This window comes from Pleuronectes platessa, chromosome 19, assembly GCF_947347685.1.
Source record: "Pleuronectes platessa chromosome 19, fPlePla1.1, whole genome shotgun sequence".
In the NCBI taxonomy this organism is placed as follows: domain Eukaryota; kingdom Metazoa; phylum Chordata; class Actinopteri; order Pleuronectiformes; family Pleuronectidae; genus Pleuronectes; species Pleuronectes platessa.
The window spans coordinates 13587360-13605540 of record NC_070644.1 but is presented as its reverse complement, the minus strand read 5'-3'; the positions used below and the strand labels follow the sequence as shown (position 1 = coordinate 13605540).

Sequence of the window (18181 nt, the reverse complement as noted above, 5' to 3'; positions counted from 1 at the left end):
AGGCCTGATTGGCTGCCCAGTTTGGGAGTCTGTACGTGCAGCAGTGACTGCGTGCCCCCCTGCGTGCCCGGTCGCCAGGCCACTGACATTACTCCCACTAATCCCATCAATACTCGGAGGGGTCGCAAAACTGCAGTTGTCCTGATCCGTGATCTCATCTCGCTCTCTTGTCTCCGGCTGTTCTGTCTCTCCAGTTTGCTCAGAACATTCTGAAGTAGTGTGCGACTCTTCGTCTTTTTCCGACAGCTTCTCCAGCTTCTGGCCCATGGTCGTTGTTCGGTCTTAGCATTAGGAAAAGAGAGAGACAAATGTCAAGACACAGGAGTGTAGTTATAGTAGCCCTAATAAGGATGGCGTTCCTCCCAGTCCTAATGAGATTAAACCACATAACAGACACTGCTGTCCATCTTTTACTAGCGTGAATATTTCTCTATTTTTGTATATTCGTCTATATGGCTCACACTTGCCCTGCCATGGCCTCTATGCCTATCTCCCCCCCATTCTGTCACAAAGGAATGCTGCGGTTGCTATAATTAAAGGTCGACTGCTGCCAGTGAGTCAGTAGGCCAAAAAGGAAACGGGACAAGTGAGATAAGCGATCGACCGCTAGGTGCCAAGGTCAAATATAATTCCCAGAGAAAAATGTGTTCTCATAAATACTTCCCAATACATGGACGTTACATTTTAAGATGTATATTAATAAGTCTTCAATTACATCAAAGTCTTGTTTATCAGGATTTGTGAATTTGATAACTAGTTTTTTTTACAAACATGCCTCTTCAGAGCCAGCGCAGTGTGGGACATCACGCACTGTCAATTACCAGTTTGGAGACAAGGTTTCTTTGTGTGCTCTGTGCCTCCCTTCAAACTATCTCAATGTTTATGATTGTTTTGGTTACGGCCGGGTCTATAGAAAGGTCACCTGGAATACGTGATGCAAGTCACAAGTCCCTTGACTGTTGAACCGAGCTGTTTGTGCGAAGCCCGGTGAGATTTCAACCACCGACATGACGGATGGTGGAGGAGAGATTATTACAAAGGGAAAACGGCTCAACAGGCTTTAAAGTGACATTTGGAATCAGGAGTATTTTTAGGCTGCAAACACACAACTAAAGGGACAGCTCCTGTACACATAACTTAACAGTTGCGTTGGGATCATGTTGAATCCTAAAATGCCACATTTCCTCCTAAAGAGACGTTGGTTTCTGGAGTTGAGAAGTGAGTGAGGAAAGAGAGGTGACAGAACCTCTTCACCCCTCAACTGCAATCATGTGCTCCGCTGCCTGTGAAGCACAAGAAGTGCTGAGTGACACTTGTCAGTCCATTTCATGAACATACTTGTCCACAGCACATAAATAAAATGATTCCCCTTGATGTATATTGGCTCCTCTTTAATCTATAAATAAATAATCTGTAAAGAACTATATCTATGTATATCGATCAAGCTTTGCCATCTGAGAACCACACTCTGAAAGTGCCAGGCAGCTGAGAACAATTGATAACAGTTAACACTTAGTCAAAGGTGATGGATAAATGCTTCAAATACAAAATAAAAGTATTAGATAAGAGTTAAACATGATGGATGAAATATAAACAATAGCTAATGGTTTGCTAAAATTGACAGATGAACGGTGTAAGTATTAAAATAATATTAAAAGCTTAAAGGTTTGTTGGCTAAGAGTAATGTTTAAATGGTTAGTTTAACTTAAAGCAGTCATTGAGTTCATCTGAAGGTGTGTTTGTGCTTCTGCGACACACACAACACAAACACACACTAATAGAAATAACAGAACATGTAACAATAGGCTGTCTTTCAGCAGCGATTGTTTTGTCATGACACAGTCTGGTTTTAGGATATGATGTTGCTCACATTAATCCAACGCTTGACAGACTCGTGCGCTTGAAGCTTTAGTGTAACTTGTAGTGTTATTTCGGGATGGATGTGTTACAATAGCAGCATTAGAGATATCTATGACTCTGGTTCTGTGAATCCCCCCCCCCCCACCCCCCCGCCTCATTCTCCCTCTCTCCTTACATCACTCATTCTTGAGCATCTCATGCTTTTAATACCAAACACACACTTTATAAGAGACTTGTGACACAGAGTGCACCAACTATTAGCCCGGTCAATTGCCTCAGACTTTGTTTTCCTTCTGCAAAACAGTGTGACAGGCCTTAAGAGCCGCGTATGACATAATATAACTCCTATTCAAATTGACTCTAAGACAGGATGGTATTCAGACAGATGATCTAGTTTGACAGTGAAAGTTTCTTTCTCTACGGCAGCAGTTAGTCATAAAAAAACTAAAGATAAATGTGCTTATTTGAAAGTTGATCGATTTATGCAGCATAGTAGCTCCTAATGAGCTATTTCTGTGGTTGTGTGGATTATAGTTATTCAAAATGTATAAGCATATACAATACAGAGACTGCAGTTTTAGTACGTAAACATTTGTTTCTATTATTAGTGGAAATTATACTTTTACCTTTTAACATTTAAATTCTCCTCCTGACCTGTTGTTGCTGGAGACTTCACCATCCAACTCAATACTGACTATTCTTTTTAATACTTGCATCCCAAAACCTAACTTTTTGCAGTTTTAGAAGATATTTAATACAGACTAAAGTACCATTGATATAAACATTTCATTAAGGCGTAACACTGCAGAAAAGGTAGATACTTACTGAGGCTGGTGTTTAAAAAAGAGGCTCCTTCTGCGTGTGTCAGACTCCAGTGTTTGGAGGAGATCGTTTCCTTCAGCTGTCACCTGCCCCATGTCAGGCAGACATAATTTGAATAATTCAATAAGATCGCTCTCTGCCCGGTTAATTTGACTGAGAGAGCAAGGCCACGGGCTGCCAGAGACGGGAGCGTTTCAATCACACATATACAGAGATGCACATACATGACTTCCCTCATGATCCTTTTTGTGTACTTCACCTTTATTGACTAGACACTGGACACCAGTCTGGACTGGGGCGAGAGAATGGGCAAAGGGCCGGGTCGGAACCAAACCTTCAGCCGCTGCCGGAGGACTCGAGCCTCCTCATATTTCTTCCCTTTAAGTTCCTCTTGCTGGATTGATACCTCCTCATAACCAGGATAATCAATATTTATAGTGTAGTGAAAACACAAATAAGATCTGTTTATCTCTCCATGCTTGTTGTGGGAACTGTTGGGTTTATCAAATATGTATAATGTATGTTATGATGTGGCACTTTACAAATAGAATTGAGTTGAATCAAATATGTGCACAATAAACCCATTCTGCAGAGGAAATGGTTTATTTCCATGATAAACATTAGACTGGACATCAGTTTAACAAAATGTAAAAAAAAGTGCATTACACATGAACATTGGCAATGTACAGTACAAGTAAACAAAAGACGATCAACAAAATCCTCCTCCCAGGTAGGTTTTTCATGTTCGGTCGTTTCCACTCGTCTCATGCATTAGGGGGCAAACTTGTGCTCTGTATCAATCCACTCTATAAACGCCCCCCCCCCCCCCCCCACCCCATCCCCTGAAAATACAATATATTTCTTATTTAATGTCCGTCCTCAGCCTCTGGCCCTTAAAGTAGGATTGTCAGTTTGATGCCTGGGAATGATGCAATAATAATAAATAAAAAATCTATAATTTGTCATTTTTAATAGAGCTGCAAGTCATGAGACTAAATTAGAGATGACCCCATCAATTATTTTAATTTTTTTCTCGCTGTGCGCTAACATTATCAGTGCTTTTCTTAGTACTGACCACATCTGCGAGCTCGTCGACTCAATAATTAATGGAAGAGAAAAGTATTTACAGACTGGTAATTAAATCCTTCTTATCCTTATGCTTTAATGTAAATAAATGATAGTTCTCATTCCAGCAAGTAAGGTTCCTCAGCCAGCTATTGAACCAATACCACATGTTTCAACAATATCAAACAAGTACAATATTATTATAGGCTGTTTTAATAAATGGAAGTCCATCAAGTATGTGTCTGTTGAGGAAGAGGAGGCTGCTGTGCATGAGCGTATCTGTGTTTGCATACATTATATAGATGTGCCGAGTTATACATTGCAAAGAGCGTGGTTATTATTGGGAGTGAGGGGAAGTCATGTACAAAAAAAAAACCTTCAACACACTCACAGTAACTCTGCAAAGCCTGTGACGCTTTATGGCGAAGCTAAGGCCGAGGTTAAGGCACTTAAATGCAAAAACAAACTCGACACGTGAAGCAAACAACCAAATATCTGTGCTGCGGTCGGGAAACACAAGCGGAGGGTTGTCGAGCACCGTCGTCCGGCCAATAACTTACTGAGAACCACTGCATTCATTCAGAATTACATGAAGAATACACTGAAGGAGTTGGTGGAGATTTTGACACGTAGGCTTGTTTGCTTTGTTGTCAAGAGTTGGAGGAGGTGGTGTCACTGTGATGTCTGAACGGGAAACATAATGCAGCTGCTTAGCTTAGCATAAGGACAGGAAATGAAGGAACAGCAAACATGGGGTTTTGTCAAAATGACATATAGACTGGAGGCAATTCAATCATACCCAGCTTGACTCAAGATATATTCCTTATCAATGGCCCCCTCCTGGTAAGGTGCAGTCAAATAATATCTTTTGATCTTTTTGAGACATATCTAACCTTGCATTTCCAACACTTCAATCCATTTATTTTAATTAATTAATTAATTGATTTTATTGATTATGACAACTTTGTTGTTTTGCCTTGCACTTACAGCCTTTTACCAGTAGGATTTGATGCAGCCCCCTCAGCACCCCTACTTCCAGCCTACTTAAAGTTATGTTGGTTTATCGGATTTAATGTAATAATTACTTTAGACGGGCCAGACTTTTCAGAACCAGGCTTTTCCTTAAGTCTTTATGTTGAGATAAATACGTGATATACTCAATATACTATTCCTTTAGTCCGTCTTTTACACTACGCTTCTTAATGCTTTGAGCTGTGAACTGTTTATGGCAACTTTCTGTAAGTGCTGTTGTTGCACCAGACTCATGTCCACATGAGGGGAAGGAACCGGTTAAAGGCAAAACCACATTACTTAAATCTAACTAGCGGAGCAAACCTGCAGCTCCCTGGGATTCATTTGAGAGAGGAGAAGGAACAGAGGAGGCATTATTGTTTTTCCCCCTAAGTTTCTATAGATAGATTTGAAAGTAAAGCAAAATCTAAAAACCAAAAAATTATTAGAAAGATGATTCAATATTTTGCATCCATTCTTTGTACAGTTCTCCTGAAGCACTTGGATCTCTAAACACAGAAATAACACTTGCATGTGCTTTTCCTAAACAGGCGTCATTCAGAACCACTCTAGCACATCCAGCGTGCCCAAAAAACAAAAGCAACACAACATCAACCAAAGAAAATATAGTCCTGCGGCACAGCAACTTTGGATCAGTGATCTAATTTTAACCAAACAGGTTAAAAAAATATACCTCATGGTGTTCAATGTGCAATAAGAAAAGTTTAATAAGAATTGAAGAACTGATGGACTAGAGGGGACTGTGAAACTGGGCTTTGCAGTTTTTTTTTAAATAGGTTACTTCTCTATTTAGAAAATAAAAGGAAGTCTGGTCTTGTCAGTTGATAAATTTATATTTTTTCAAATGTTTACACTGTAACCAAGTATTTCATTAAATTAGCATTTTTTTTTTTTACTTATTCTTAGACTGCAAGCTGAGAAAGTGAAAAGTCTTTGGAGCATGTGTATTTTTCATTTCTGATTATTGTTTGTGACTTAGTGCTCTGAAATTAATCCTGACTAAATGTAGATATACATCTGAGCTATGCCTGTGCGCTGTGTGAATGGATACTAGAGTTGTGTTAAATCTATGCGTGATCATTGTGCCTTTGCAAAGGTTTTTCAACATGTAACCAAAAGGTTTACTGGGTGAGCCTATTAGATGGTTTACCGGTCAAAGGAAACTGTGCTCAGCTTCTCTTATGTTCTCACCCCTGTACGTTCGTTTGTTGGAAAGCATGATTACGCAAAACCTACAAAACGGATTCCCATAAAACGTGGGTCGAAATAGTTCTCCTTTTAAATGGCACCGATCCGGGCGATTCAGGAATGTTTCTTTCACTTTCTTTAAGATTGAGAGATTTCTTTTTGATGATTTCCCAGAGAATAATTAGGTGAAAACTGAACCTGGCAACGTGATATGGCTTTAGTTACATCAGATATGACCTGAATAAGAGTCAGTGATATTTAAGCTTATGATTGTTTCATGATGCCTGGATGTTGAAATATGTTTTTTCAGTACATGTATTTCAAAACCCTGGTGAAAATGAAAGGTGATTTTTAATTGTGTTTTCTGCGTAAGCACGTTGAGGATATGCTTTGTAATACTGCAAAGTCATGCGTGGCTAAACTGAGCACTTTAAGGACTTAAATACATTAACATTAAGGGGGGGGGGGGGTGAACCAGCCAATGAGCAGAAACAAAAGTCTTTGACTAAAACTAGTCCGACAGATATTCGTGGTCCGAGGTACGACGCTTCTCAAATGCTCACATAGGCTCACATCCTTTTATGAAAAATGATTAAGCTTCCACGTGAAACGCTCCGTCATGATGGGAAAGCAACTGCGGCAAGAGAAACAGACGTGAAGTTGAACAGGGATTCCGTTTATCCGTGGTGACATGAGGACGTACTGACTGGAATCAAACGGGATCAACATTCATTGAGCGTCTCTCGATACTCTGGATGAGGTGGATTGATAAAATATACAGGTATTTTTCTTTCCATCAGCATCAAAGTCTTAACGACAGCTCTATGAGGACTCACAAAGGAATGAGCAGATCTTACAAACCACCGCTTAACCTGCGTGTTGATGGTAAAATGGCAGCAGCTCCGAGGGACGCGAGAGAAGTCTTCAGTCCCAGTATGGCCACAAGCGTTCAAGCTTTTAATGGTGTGACGGTGAAAACAACCAGCCTCATCTCGATCTTCATGCCAGCGGACGCAAAAGCACAGAGAGCTGCTTGAGGCCAGGACGTGACGGTACAGGTCAGACTCAGGCTTCATTTCTGGTACCACACCACAGCGGCAGTCATCTAAAGGCTCTCAGCCATCATAGTGTACCCGATGGAGGCAGTGATCCTCCTCCAGCTCCTGCTTTAAGGCAGGGGGCCCACCGGGAGCTGGCCCTCCATCGCCAAGCTCGGCCTCTTTTCAAGCTGCTCTGCCCTCTGTCGCATCAGTTCCAGACCAAACTCTATCCCCAGTCCTGGCATGTGCAGCTGAGCCAGAGCCTGCTGCTGGAGCTCGGCTGCATCACCAGGTTGTAGTTTTAAACCTTCAGCAGCAGCAGCACTGACCGTCCCTGAACGCTCCCTTAGCTGCACATCCACCTTTTCCGCAGTTGGTTCATCCATGTCCTCTGCCTCCTCGAAGCTCATGGGTGAGACCAGTTTCAGGCGATGCGCTGGTGGGACGCCTGGGGCGCATGTGGTACAGCGGTAGATGTGGGCACAGGGCTGGATCACGTCGGGAGGGGCAACTGCAGGGGCCGGCAGAGACTGCAGAATTGGAGTGGAAGCAAAGTTGGTCCCTGGCGGATCTACGTATATAGAGGGGACATTGTGGTGGCGGGAGGAGTAGAGGCGGTGGGAACGACCTCCTATTGGACGGTCACAGCGCCGACCTTGTGGCAAACGCAAGCAGTCTTTACAGGACTGATAGGAGGGCTTCACCTTTAAAGGGTTCCCTGTGCTCGCACTGTCCTGCAAGGAGTAAAAATGGAGGAGAACCCAGTATATGGTTAGTGACATGAAGAATATTTCAAATGTTAACAGCAATGTATATGCTTTTCACCTTAAACCTTTTTAAGATTTGCAGATAAACAGAAATCAATCTCAACTCACATCAAAAGCTGCAGGGCAGCTGCGTTTTGCCGCAAGCCGGTTGCTGTTGTTGGTGTTGAGGTTGGCGAGACCGAGCCGTCTCTCCTCCGTCTTCTCCCCCTCCTCCCCCGCCCTCCTCCCATCTGAACCTCCAGGTGTTTGAGCCAAAGCCGCCATTTCAGCCTCCTCTTTCTTTGCCTCTTCCTCGTCCTCCTCTTCCAAAGTACTGAACTCAAGTCTTAGTCTCATGTCCTCCAGGGGGTCCAGGCGTCCACACGTCTGCGCTGCCGTGCCCTCACCAGGCAGAGCTAAATGGGCCATGGGGAAACCCTCGTCCTCCAACAGGGCGTCCCTCTCCACGTCTTCAATCTCGATGAAAACCCTCTCCATACCCAGCAGCGGGGGGCCCCGCACTGGGGTGGAGGGCTCACTGTCTAACGCAGAGTCTGACAAACGTCTGAAATAGTAATTATAGTTAAGAGAGTCAAGGGGCTCCATCTCCAGACCCACAGCCCTGCAGGGAGATGCCCCGCAGCCCCCCCAGGCTTCCTCTCCTCTGAGCCCCGACGTCTCCCCTCCACCAGATGCTTGTAAATCCTCCGATCCCTCCTCGTCTGTTCCAGGCCTCCACAGCTTGTTGTGACGATGTTTGCTGTGAAGGAAAAGTCAACTTTGGTTTACATGTGAAGCTTGTGTGAGTGTGTACCACCCCCCCATGACTCGAGCAATCCTCAGTGAAACCTGTGAACCTTCCTACCTGGCGTCCAGGATTCCCTCGTACTCCGCCAGCTGTCTCATGAAGCCGGCGTTGGGCTGGGCTATGCTCCGCTTCTGCTTGACGATGTTGTAGGCTTTCTCCAGAGACCAGCCATATTCTTTCATTGCATAGGCAATAACTGTCGAGGCCGACCGGCTCACCCCCATCTTACAGTGCACCAGACACTTGGAGTTATTCTTCCTATTGGACGGGAAGGAAATCTCATTATTTGATGATTAAGTTGATGGTGTTAGGAAAGTGCAGCATGGGTCAGAAACTTGTTCAAACTATTATTAGATAAGCAGGATGTCAGGATTTTTAGGATTGTGCTGTTTTAAAGCTTCACATCACAAACTTCTTTTTTTTTTCTTTTTTTTTTTTTACATCAGGTGGGCATGGTTAGACAGTTGCATAGCAACCAGTCCGACTGCACCATTTAATCTCTCTCTATTACTGGAGCAACTCACAGTTGTGTGATGTATTTGGAGACAAGACAAAATGTGTCCTGTATGACCATAGCTCTGGTTCTGGTCCTGGATAATGAATGATGTGAGACAGTCGAACTGTGACAGCTCATAAAAAAAGTCAAAAAACTCCATCTAATAATACCACAGTGCTGTAGGAGCACTGGTACACTCTATCATCAGCATAGACCATAACACCAGGCTGTAACAGTCCATATATCTGGATCATTTCACCCTCCACTCAGCTCACTGGTTTATTTCTGATGTGCGGCGCCTCACTTGGCTTTGAGGATGAAGTTGTAGGTGTCGTTCCAGTGGGCCAGCAGGTCGGTGGCGTCCTCATCGTACACACGCACGTTGTGATACGAGAACATCCCAGGGAAGAAGTTGTCAATCTCTCTGGTCACGTTCAGGATGTAGCCCACTCTGCAGGGAAAATGAAGGAACGTTCAATCTCAATGCAGGGACCAGATTCTATTCTCTTGTTGTCCACATTCAAACCATTTACTCATGAACCAGCACAATTTATTTTAACTCATAAATAAACTGCATTTTGCTTTTTGAATTAAGAGGTTGGATTATTCCACAAAAACAAACATCAAAATGTAAAATGAAATAAATCAAAACGTCAGCAAGACACAACTAAAGCAAATCTATCAGTATATTTTTTTTACAGATAATAGCAACTTAAAATTATAAAATACAAAAAATTATTCTAAAAATATGCATTGATATAATGTATTGAATCCAGTGTCAGAATACACCATCGCAATATTTAATAAGAGAAATATTAAATATGTTTATCAGCTCACCCGCACTCACGTAGCTCTTCAAGGTTGGAAGCGTTCCACTCTGAGCCCTAAGAAGGTAAAGACAGGAACAATTTAAATTTGATTAGTGGTTTATTTATTAAAGGCTTATTTAACTGTATTTGATTGAGAAAAGAAGAACCAGGGTGTGTATTTAAGTACCAGCATGTGGGGAAAATGAAGAATACAAAATAGACTCTCACCAAGTACACGTGGTCCAAGATTAGTGTGGCCTTGTCCATCTGACCCAGGATCAGAAGCATCTCGTTGTCTATGAACTCCTTGTATTCCTTCAGGTTACAGCTCATGTGCTGCTCCAGCTCGTTACGGATCTGATGTCGAGAAACAAACACGTAAAAATAACTATTTATTAAATGATGTATTTCCCATATTCAGTCAAATACTAGCAAATAGCTTTACAGGATTATAGACAGATCTAGAACAAATGCAGACAGATGAGACGTCAGTTTGACACGTGCCTCCTTGGACGTGATGTTCTCCAGGTCCTGGAACATCATGAGGTTGCGTAGCTTGGCTTTAATGAGGCACTCTGTTCTTTCTCGCTCGGTCGGCCTGCACAGAACACATCAATAGATCAATATGTTCATTCAGCTGAAAACAGCATACACAAGCCAGACCATAGACTTCATATAAAGATGGACGACATTATAACTCCCCCCTCAGTGAAGCCACATCATCATGGTCGCCCCCTGGTGGCTGGCTGAAAACCCTGCTCTATATTAGTGGTAATTTTCATTAGTTAATAGATATACTAAAAAAAGAGCATGATTGACAGCCCAGAGTGGTATATACACAGTCTATGGGTAAGACCAATTCTATTAAATCTATTGAAGTGTAGGTGTACTGCAACTAGAACTGTGTTGAGATGCAGCCTGAAGCTTCTCACCGGTCGACAAACATGGTGGGGGAGTCGGGCCGGGTGGTCTCCAGGTCGGTCATGGTGTTCCACTCATTGACGCAGCTCTGCTCCGAGGTGATGCAGCTCTCATAGAAGGCCACCCACGTGAGGGCAATGCCCCCTGGGAAGTAGTTGAGCCGGCGTGACACCTCGCATGCTTTGTGCAGGACCTGCAGGGCAGACCTGTGGCAACGCACAGCAAAAATGCTTGAAGACCACAAGAAATGTGACAGGAGCAGAAAGACAGTAGAGCAAGGCAGACATGTTTTTATTGTAATTCTGATGAGTGACCAGCAGGTGGCATGCTGCTGCAAGAGGAGGTCTCTGAACAAATAGTCTGTTAATGGTTGGCAAAAACTTTAAAGGACAATGGAGATTTAAGTTGACAGAACTATAACATGGATGGATTTATTTTCTTCAGTTCTTTTAAACTGCAAATTAAATGTCTACGGGATAAACCAACTAGAGACTAGTGTCCAGCGATGGATGGTTCTTCAGTTTACATGTTGTAACATATTCATAATGTCACAACTGAAATCTGATTTATAACATATCTCTAAGCCTCATATTTTTTACGAGGATGACAGACATATTTTTAAAGTTGTACAAATCAAGGAATGTTTACTATTATATTTTTCGTGGGATTTACATCACGAGTAACTGTGGCACCAGATAACAACAACATTTCAAGTGGTTGGTGCAAATGAACTAAAAGCTGTTGCTATTTACTTAATGTAAAAGTGTCAATCGACACACCACACACACACCACAGTAATCCCATGTAAACAAAAACGGTTTGCTCACCACATTGCCTGCACGGACACAGGCTTGAAGACATGTGAGCGCCCTGCTGTGTTGACGCTGAAACCTCTGGTGGAGGAGGAAGAAGAGGATGAGGAGGAGGATGAAGATTAGTTTGAGTCCGGCTAGAGATGAGGCATGTTGATGGGGTGTAAACACGGACTGGACGGGGTTCGTTTCATGGGACTATTCAGGCCGTGAACCAGTGGAACATTCCTCCAGCACACAGACACAATGTTACCAGGTCAGCAGGAACAGGAAAATTAGGGTAGTTCACTCCCCTGACACTGGGGGGCAGCAAAACCAGCTTCCACTTCACTGTACTTATTTGTTGTTTGTGTGTGAGAGGTGTTTTATAAACAAAATATTATTATTGTTATAGTAATTCTGTAGCTACACTTTGACGGCTGATTCAAGCATTAATTATTCCATCTTTTGTGAAAGGAAAAAAATGAAACTCACCCATCTCCATCTAAATGTATGTTGGTGTCACTCCATAGTGGCAGCACCATCCCAATGGAGCAGTTCTTACTGAGGGTCAGAAAGGACACATCATTTAAAAACATAATAATCGGTGTGAAGGGTACTGTGTGTAAATGTGAGGCTTCTGGGAGATTACTTACTTGTCCTTTTCCGTGAAGTCCATTCCCAGGACGATATTCTCCTCTGAATCTTGATGACCGTTGGTGTAGATGACGACCATGTAGCGCACCCGGTCCGACCAGCCGCTCTCTAACCGCACGGCCTGGGGAAACACAAGGAAAAATAAGAATATTGTGTTTACTCCTCTCGTCAAGATAAGCCCCGAACCATGAGAAATGAAGAGTGGGAATCATACAAACCAGTTTAATACGATCTTCGGGGCGGAGGATCTTAAACATGACCTGCAGGTGCTGAGGTAAATCACCTGAAAGTGAAACATTTTGAGACTGATGATAAAATAGAAGAAGATTCAGATTATTAGAGTCTTTTTTTCTGATGTGGTCTGATTGGAGTGTTTTATAATGATAATCCGAAAGACACTAATATCCCAACTCACAATACAGACATAATAAAACACACACTCTCTGGGCAAAAGGACCCACGACCCAGCTGACGTCCCACACACACACACACACACACACACACACACACACACACACACACACACACACACACACACACACACACACACACACACACACACACACACACACACACACACACACACACACACACACACACACACACACACACAGTGACATCGGACACGTGTCTCCTCAAACAGCATAATTCGCTACAGACTGACCAGTCATCCTCTTCTCACTGTCCATTAGCAAATGTTTGCACATTTCTCTCAATGAAGACAAATCTAAACCCGACAACCTGCTGGTTATCCTGTTTGTTAGTCACCTGAGTCATGTACAGACTGAATCCAGACTTCAGACTCAACAAGGACGTCAGATAAGGACCTTGAATTATTTAAAAAACGAATTTAAAAGGACTGTACTGAGCGTTGAGTTTATTTTTAGACTGAGCATGACTATGACAAATTTTGATGTCACTTTGATGTGCAGACAAAGAGCAGCGGTGTCATTGTGTAATGTTTGGGCAGAAGAAAAACACACACCTATACCTGCAGTAATTTAGACAACACACATCATTAGTCACTGAGAGCTCGAGGACGACTTCAGCATTGTTCAGCTGGAGCTTGTAAACATTGACTGTCTAATTTGAAATAGCTTTCAGCAAACTGTCTTTTTCTTTGTTTAAATCCTATTTGGGCGTCCCCGGTGTTAACTGCGGGTCACACCCAGCTCGGTAACAGTAGAGAATAAACACAAAACCCACAGAGGGAAAGAGTCGCCACAGAAAACCTGTTTATTCTTTTGTCAGCAGCTCAAACAGAAGAAAAGAAAAGCTTCTCTGTTCAGTCGTTTGTGTCGGTTCCTACCTGCATGTTTGTGGTGGCTCGGGGTCTCTGGTCCTTGTGCACTGCCGCCCTGCTGGAGGAAGAGGGCGGCTCCTTTGACCATGAAGAAACTCTCACTGAGGCTGAAACAAAAAGGAGTGGAACATTAAGTGAAGGCTTCAGGAACAGTGAACTGTGGGGGATGAGCGACTTTCAATATTCGACAGGGAAACGTCTGTGCTTAATAGTAGGGTAATTGTGCTTCACATCATAGGCCTTGTTGACTCCTCTCAGAGCATAGTGTTTGTATTTTTTCAAATCAAATCAAATTCGATCTGAATAGCCAATATTCAGAAATCACAATTTGTCTCATAGGGCTTAACAAGGTGAGACATTATCTGCCCTAAACCCTCAACAAGAGTAAGGAAACCACAATCAGATGCCACCACAATCCACAATCCACCATCACGGTCCACAATCAGCTGCCAACACGATCATGATTTGTTACTGTAAAGTCTAACTCTGGTCTAATCCCTCTCAATGACTTTGGTATAAAGGTTTTTGGTTGTGTGTCTCTGTGTCTCAAAGAGTTTCCATTAAGGTTGTAGATTTTTCCTTGTGGCCAAATTAGAAATGGAATCACATCAAGAAGAGAATCACAGGAACAGTCAGGACACTGTATATTTATTTGCAGTCAGTGGGCAGGAGGAGGACGGAAGCCTTGTCAGTCCTGATCGAGCTCTGTGGCTTTAAAACCTGGTCTCTCCTGTCCAGTCTCTTTCGGACGCAGGACACCCGGGTCATGAGACACTGTGAGGGCCGCAGTGAGCAGGAGGAGCGCTTCAGTGTGTCTCCTCACACAGGACAGGGCGCAGCTTTGTTTAACCACAGTCTCATTCCACTTTCCCAACCACCACACACACACACACACACACACACACACACACACACACACACACACACACACACACACACACACACACACACACACACACACACACACACACACACACACACACACACACACACACACACACACACACACACACACACACACACACAGCCTGGTATGACTGAGTGGGACCATCACAAGGCCTTTTGTTTTAGCTCCTCTGCTGGTGTCACTGTTCCTTTTTCAAATTCATGCAGACGACTGGGACAGCGAGGTTAATTACCAACAAAGCTTGACGTAAAAAAACATTTCTTAACAAGAAAGAAAAGTCCTCTAATTTATGACCCAGATTAAAGCTTTAAAACAGAGCCAGCGCGTTTATAAAACCATCTCCTTTCCTTCAAACGTGAACATTTGATTCTGTTAGATGAAAAACCAGACCTCACGTACTCCCACTAAGTACGACTAGCTCAACAAAATGTCCACTAACCCGTCCTCGCGTGTTTGTGCCGCCGTGAAAACTTACATGCGACAGATCTCCCTCCGAGTCAGAGCAGCTTTCTCCACAAAGTCGGGCAGCACGGTCAGCATGGCTTTACGTGACGGTTTCACCACCAGATGCATCCTGATGCTTGTTCTACTATTTCATGATAAAACACTAACTTTTCCAATATGAACCTATTTCCAGTTCATCTTCTAATCCTGCATACACGGCTGCAGCCTCCTCTGACAGCATGTGTGTCTCATCATGGTCTGGGTCCCAGCACGTCCTTCCCCTCCCTACTCCCACCGCCCCGGTGCTCGATTCTCCTCATCCGTGCCGCTGTGTCTCCTCCCCGTCTCTTCCTCGCAGGCAGCGCTCCCTCCGCCAAGCCCGGCCACAATAGCATCATTCACGCAGGTGCGGGGAGGCGGTGGAAGACGCTGCCCTGGCGTCAGGCTGAAAGTTTGACGTGCAGAATCTGTAACACTGATGAATCACTGAGCCGCAGAAACATGTCACCCACTGAGTCTGACTAAGCATGAGACGACTGTTTCAACTGTGACGGACACACACACACACACACACACACACACACACACACACACACACACACACACACACACACACACACACACACACACACACACACACACACACACACACACACACACACACACACACACACACACACACACAGGCACTGGGCACAATGACAGACTCTATGCCAGAGCTTTGCTGACACAAACTATTGCCTCTGTGACGTTGTGCTGATTAAAGAAAAGCTTTGTGACCGAACAGGAACAACTGTTTACGTGATCTCCGTTGATGTAACTGTTAACTCAGTCGCGTTAATCAACAGCACTTCCAGACAGTCTTTCCTCCTTCACAGTGAGACACTCAGAGCCGTGAGAGAAGAGAGACCGAATATAGACTGTACGAGAGACAAGTGCTGATGAGGAGCTTCCACAAAAGCTCTTGTTGATGTCGGTTGAAAATGGAAACTGTTTTTAAAAGAAGATTTTCAGCGATTGAGAAAAAGTCTCATATTTCTCTTTATAAATCAGAAAAACACACATTTTACAACTCTGAAATGTTCAAAAATGTTATTATTTTATTTTATTCTACTTTAGGTCCCTGGCTGTTAAATATGGAAGTCAGACACACTGACCATGGAGGAGGGTAAGTTTAAAAGCAGCTAAGGCAAACAAAAAAAGTCAACAATAACAAAAAATGTATTTGGACACTGGAGTTTGATTCCAGCTTTTCGTTGCAGCAAAATGTTTTTTTTTGTTTAATAGTTGTTTAACTTTTTAAAAGACAGAGATCTCACCTCTGATTAGTTTTCCGGTCATCGTCACTTCCAAAGTCCTGAAAGACAAAATCAAGGCAGACAATTTAGTGTTACTCAAAAGTAAAATATGTAAAAAAAAAAATCTCCTGAGCTGAAAACAACTCTCTCTGTGAATCTAGTGTTTGTGGCTGCAGACATGAAGAACAGGGGAACTGTTGTCCTGTACAGCAACGATGACACTCTGCTTATTTAATTGCTGTTTAATCCTTTAAATGTGTGAGTTGGTACAGTTGAGCCAATCAGTATTTATGAGTAAATTGGAATACGGTTTTCCAGCGCCATCTGCTGGCCCTTCCTGGTCAGTGCTGTGATCTCATATATGAAAAGTCCCATGGAGCTGTCAGCTGACTCGTGAGGACACCTTCGAGTTCAGGGAAATAACACATCACACCAGTTATTCCTCCGGCTGCTGACTCTTGCAGAACAGTGAGAGGAAACCGATATTTAAAAAAGAAAGTGCACTAACAACTGAAGGAAGATTGTCACTGGTTGTTTTTGTGCCTCGGCTCATTCAGCTGACTTACGAGCACTTTGTCCACTTTCCTAAAAACTAGAACCTCGAGCAACGACTCTGGTGCTGTGACGACTTTGTTTGATGCTGTGTTTAAATATTAGATTATGGCTCATACATAAGATTGTTTATTGTGGTTATGGTTGTGGTATCTGCAGCATCCTACATGTCTTTTTATAGTGTTTCTGCAAGTTCGTAAATAGAAGTGGGACAAAATATCGATAGGGCAGTAAATCGTTATAATTACAGATTATAGAAATGCTGGCGATATTATAACTTATTTGGTTATTGACATATGTATAGTTTTGGACTTTTGACAGAGGCACTACGGTAAAACGTAATGTACTTATTGTACTTTGCTCGCTCTCGGTATGCGTCCATGACACCAAATTGCATTTAGCTACACAAATCCTGCACGTTACCTCTTCAGGGGCATTTTCTTCTTCAGTTAGACAGATATCACAACGTATTGTTATATGATCATCTTGGAATATACCAATAAACGCAGAGAGTGTCATTATACTATCGGTGTATCGCGACATTTCCTTTTAAAAGTTTCAGCGTGTAGAATTTAGTGACATCTAGTGGTGAAGTTGCACGTTGCAGCTGAGTAACAAACATGAAAGAGAACCCGTGGTAGCCTTTAGTTGCAATAAAAACTCAAAAGGTGTTTAGTTTGTCCAGGCTGGGCTACTGTTAAAAACAACAACATGGCAGCCTCCCGATGTAAAGATAAAGTATTTAAATATGAAAGGGCCCGTTAATGAAAACAGCGATTTGTACAGTTTTAGACGAAACAATATTTGACTCACTTCCTGCCCATAGATCCCTTTCACCTAAATCTCACACACTGGACCTTTAAAGTCTCCTTCTCCCCCCAATCACCCAGACTGCACTGCTGCCAATAAAACCAGCCCAGCACCAGAGCAGGGAGGACAAACCTGAACACAAACAGCAGCAAATGTTTGTGCAGCAGCAAAATGAGCACTTTGTTCTGACAGCTTAACCCCCCCCCCCCCCCCCCTCCTTACCACCATCTCCTCCCTCTTCTCCCCCCCCCCCCCCCCCTTGCAGGATTTTGTTTACAAATCCGCCGCCACAGTTGCCACACACAAGTCTGGTGCCGTTATAATTCAATAAGTCAAGTTCCTCAGCAGGGACGGAAGTGAGGCGACCCCCCCCCCCTCCCCCGTCCCCCCCGCACGATGTCCAGCAACCACCCAGACTGTTGTTGAGGAGAAATCCTGCACGCGCATTCATCTCACGCCGCGGACACAAAGAGCAGACACCGGCTCCTTCCACTCACCTCCCCCGCACTGCTGTTGGTCGTGCTGGCCGAGGATGCTGCACTGGGGGTGGGGGAGCGCTGCAGAGTCACCAGGGCCATGGTCGGCGGGCGAGGCGGAGGAGGAGGAGGAGGAGGAGGGGAAGGGCGGGGAGG

At 43.5% G+C, this 18181-nt stretch overlaps 1 protein-coding gene across 1 annotated transcript; it reads right to left on the bottom strand.

Moving 5' to 3' along the window:
• Window positions 1–7135: 7135 nt before the first annotated feature.
• ssh1b (slingshot protein phosphatase 1b) lies at window positions 7136–18127 on the bottom strand. Its single transcript, XM_053411827.1, has 15 exons — window positions 18047–18127; window positions 16209–16246; window positions 13545–13645; window positions 12454–12518; window positions 12235–12356; window positions 12074–12142; window positions 11615–11680; window positions 10799–10993; window positions 10371–10464; window positions 10095–10223; window positions 9895–9941; window positions 9362–9508; window positions 8619–8819; window positions 7883–8513; window positions 7136–7741 (listed from the first exon to the last, which is right to left on the bottom strand). The coding sequence occupies exons 1-15, from the start codon at window positions 18125–18127 to the stop codon at window positions 7136–7138; spliced, it is 2592 nt and encodes an 863-aa protein (XP_053267802.1).
• Window positions 18128–18181: the final 54 nt, after the last annotated feature.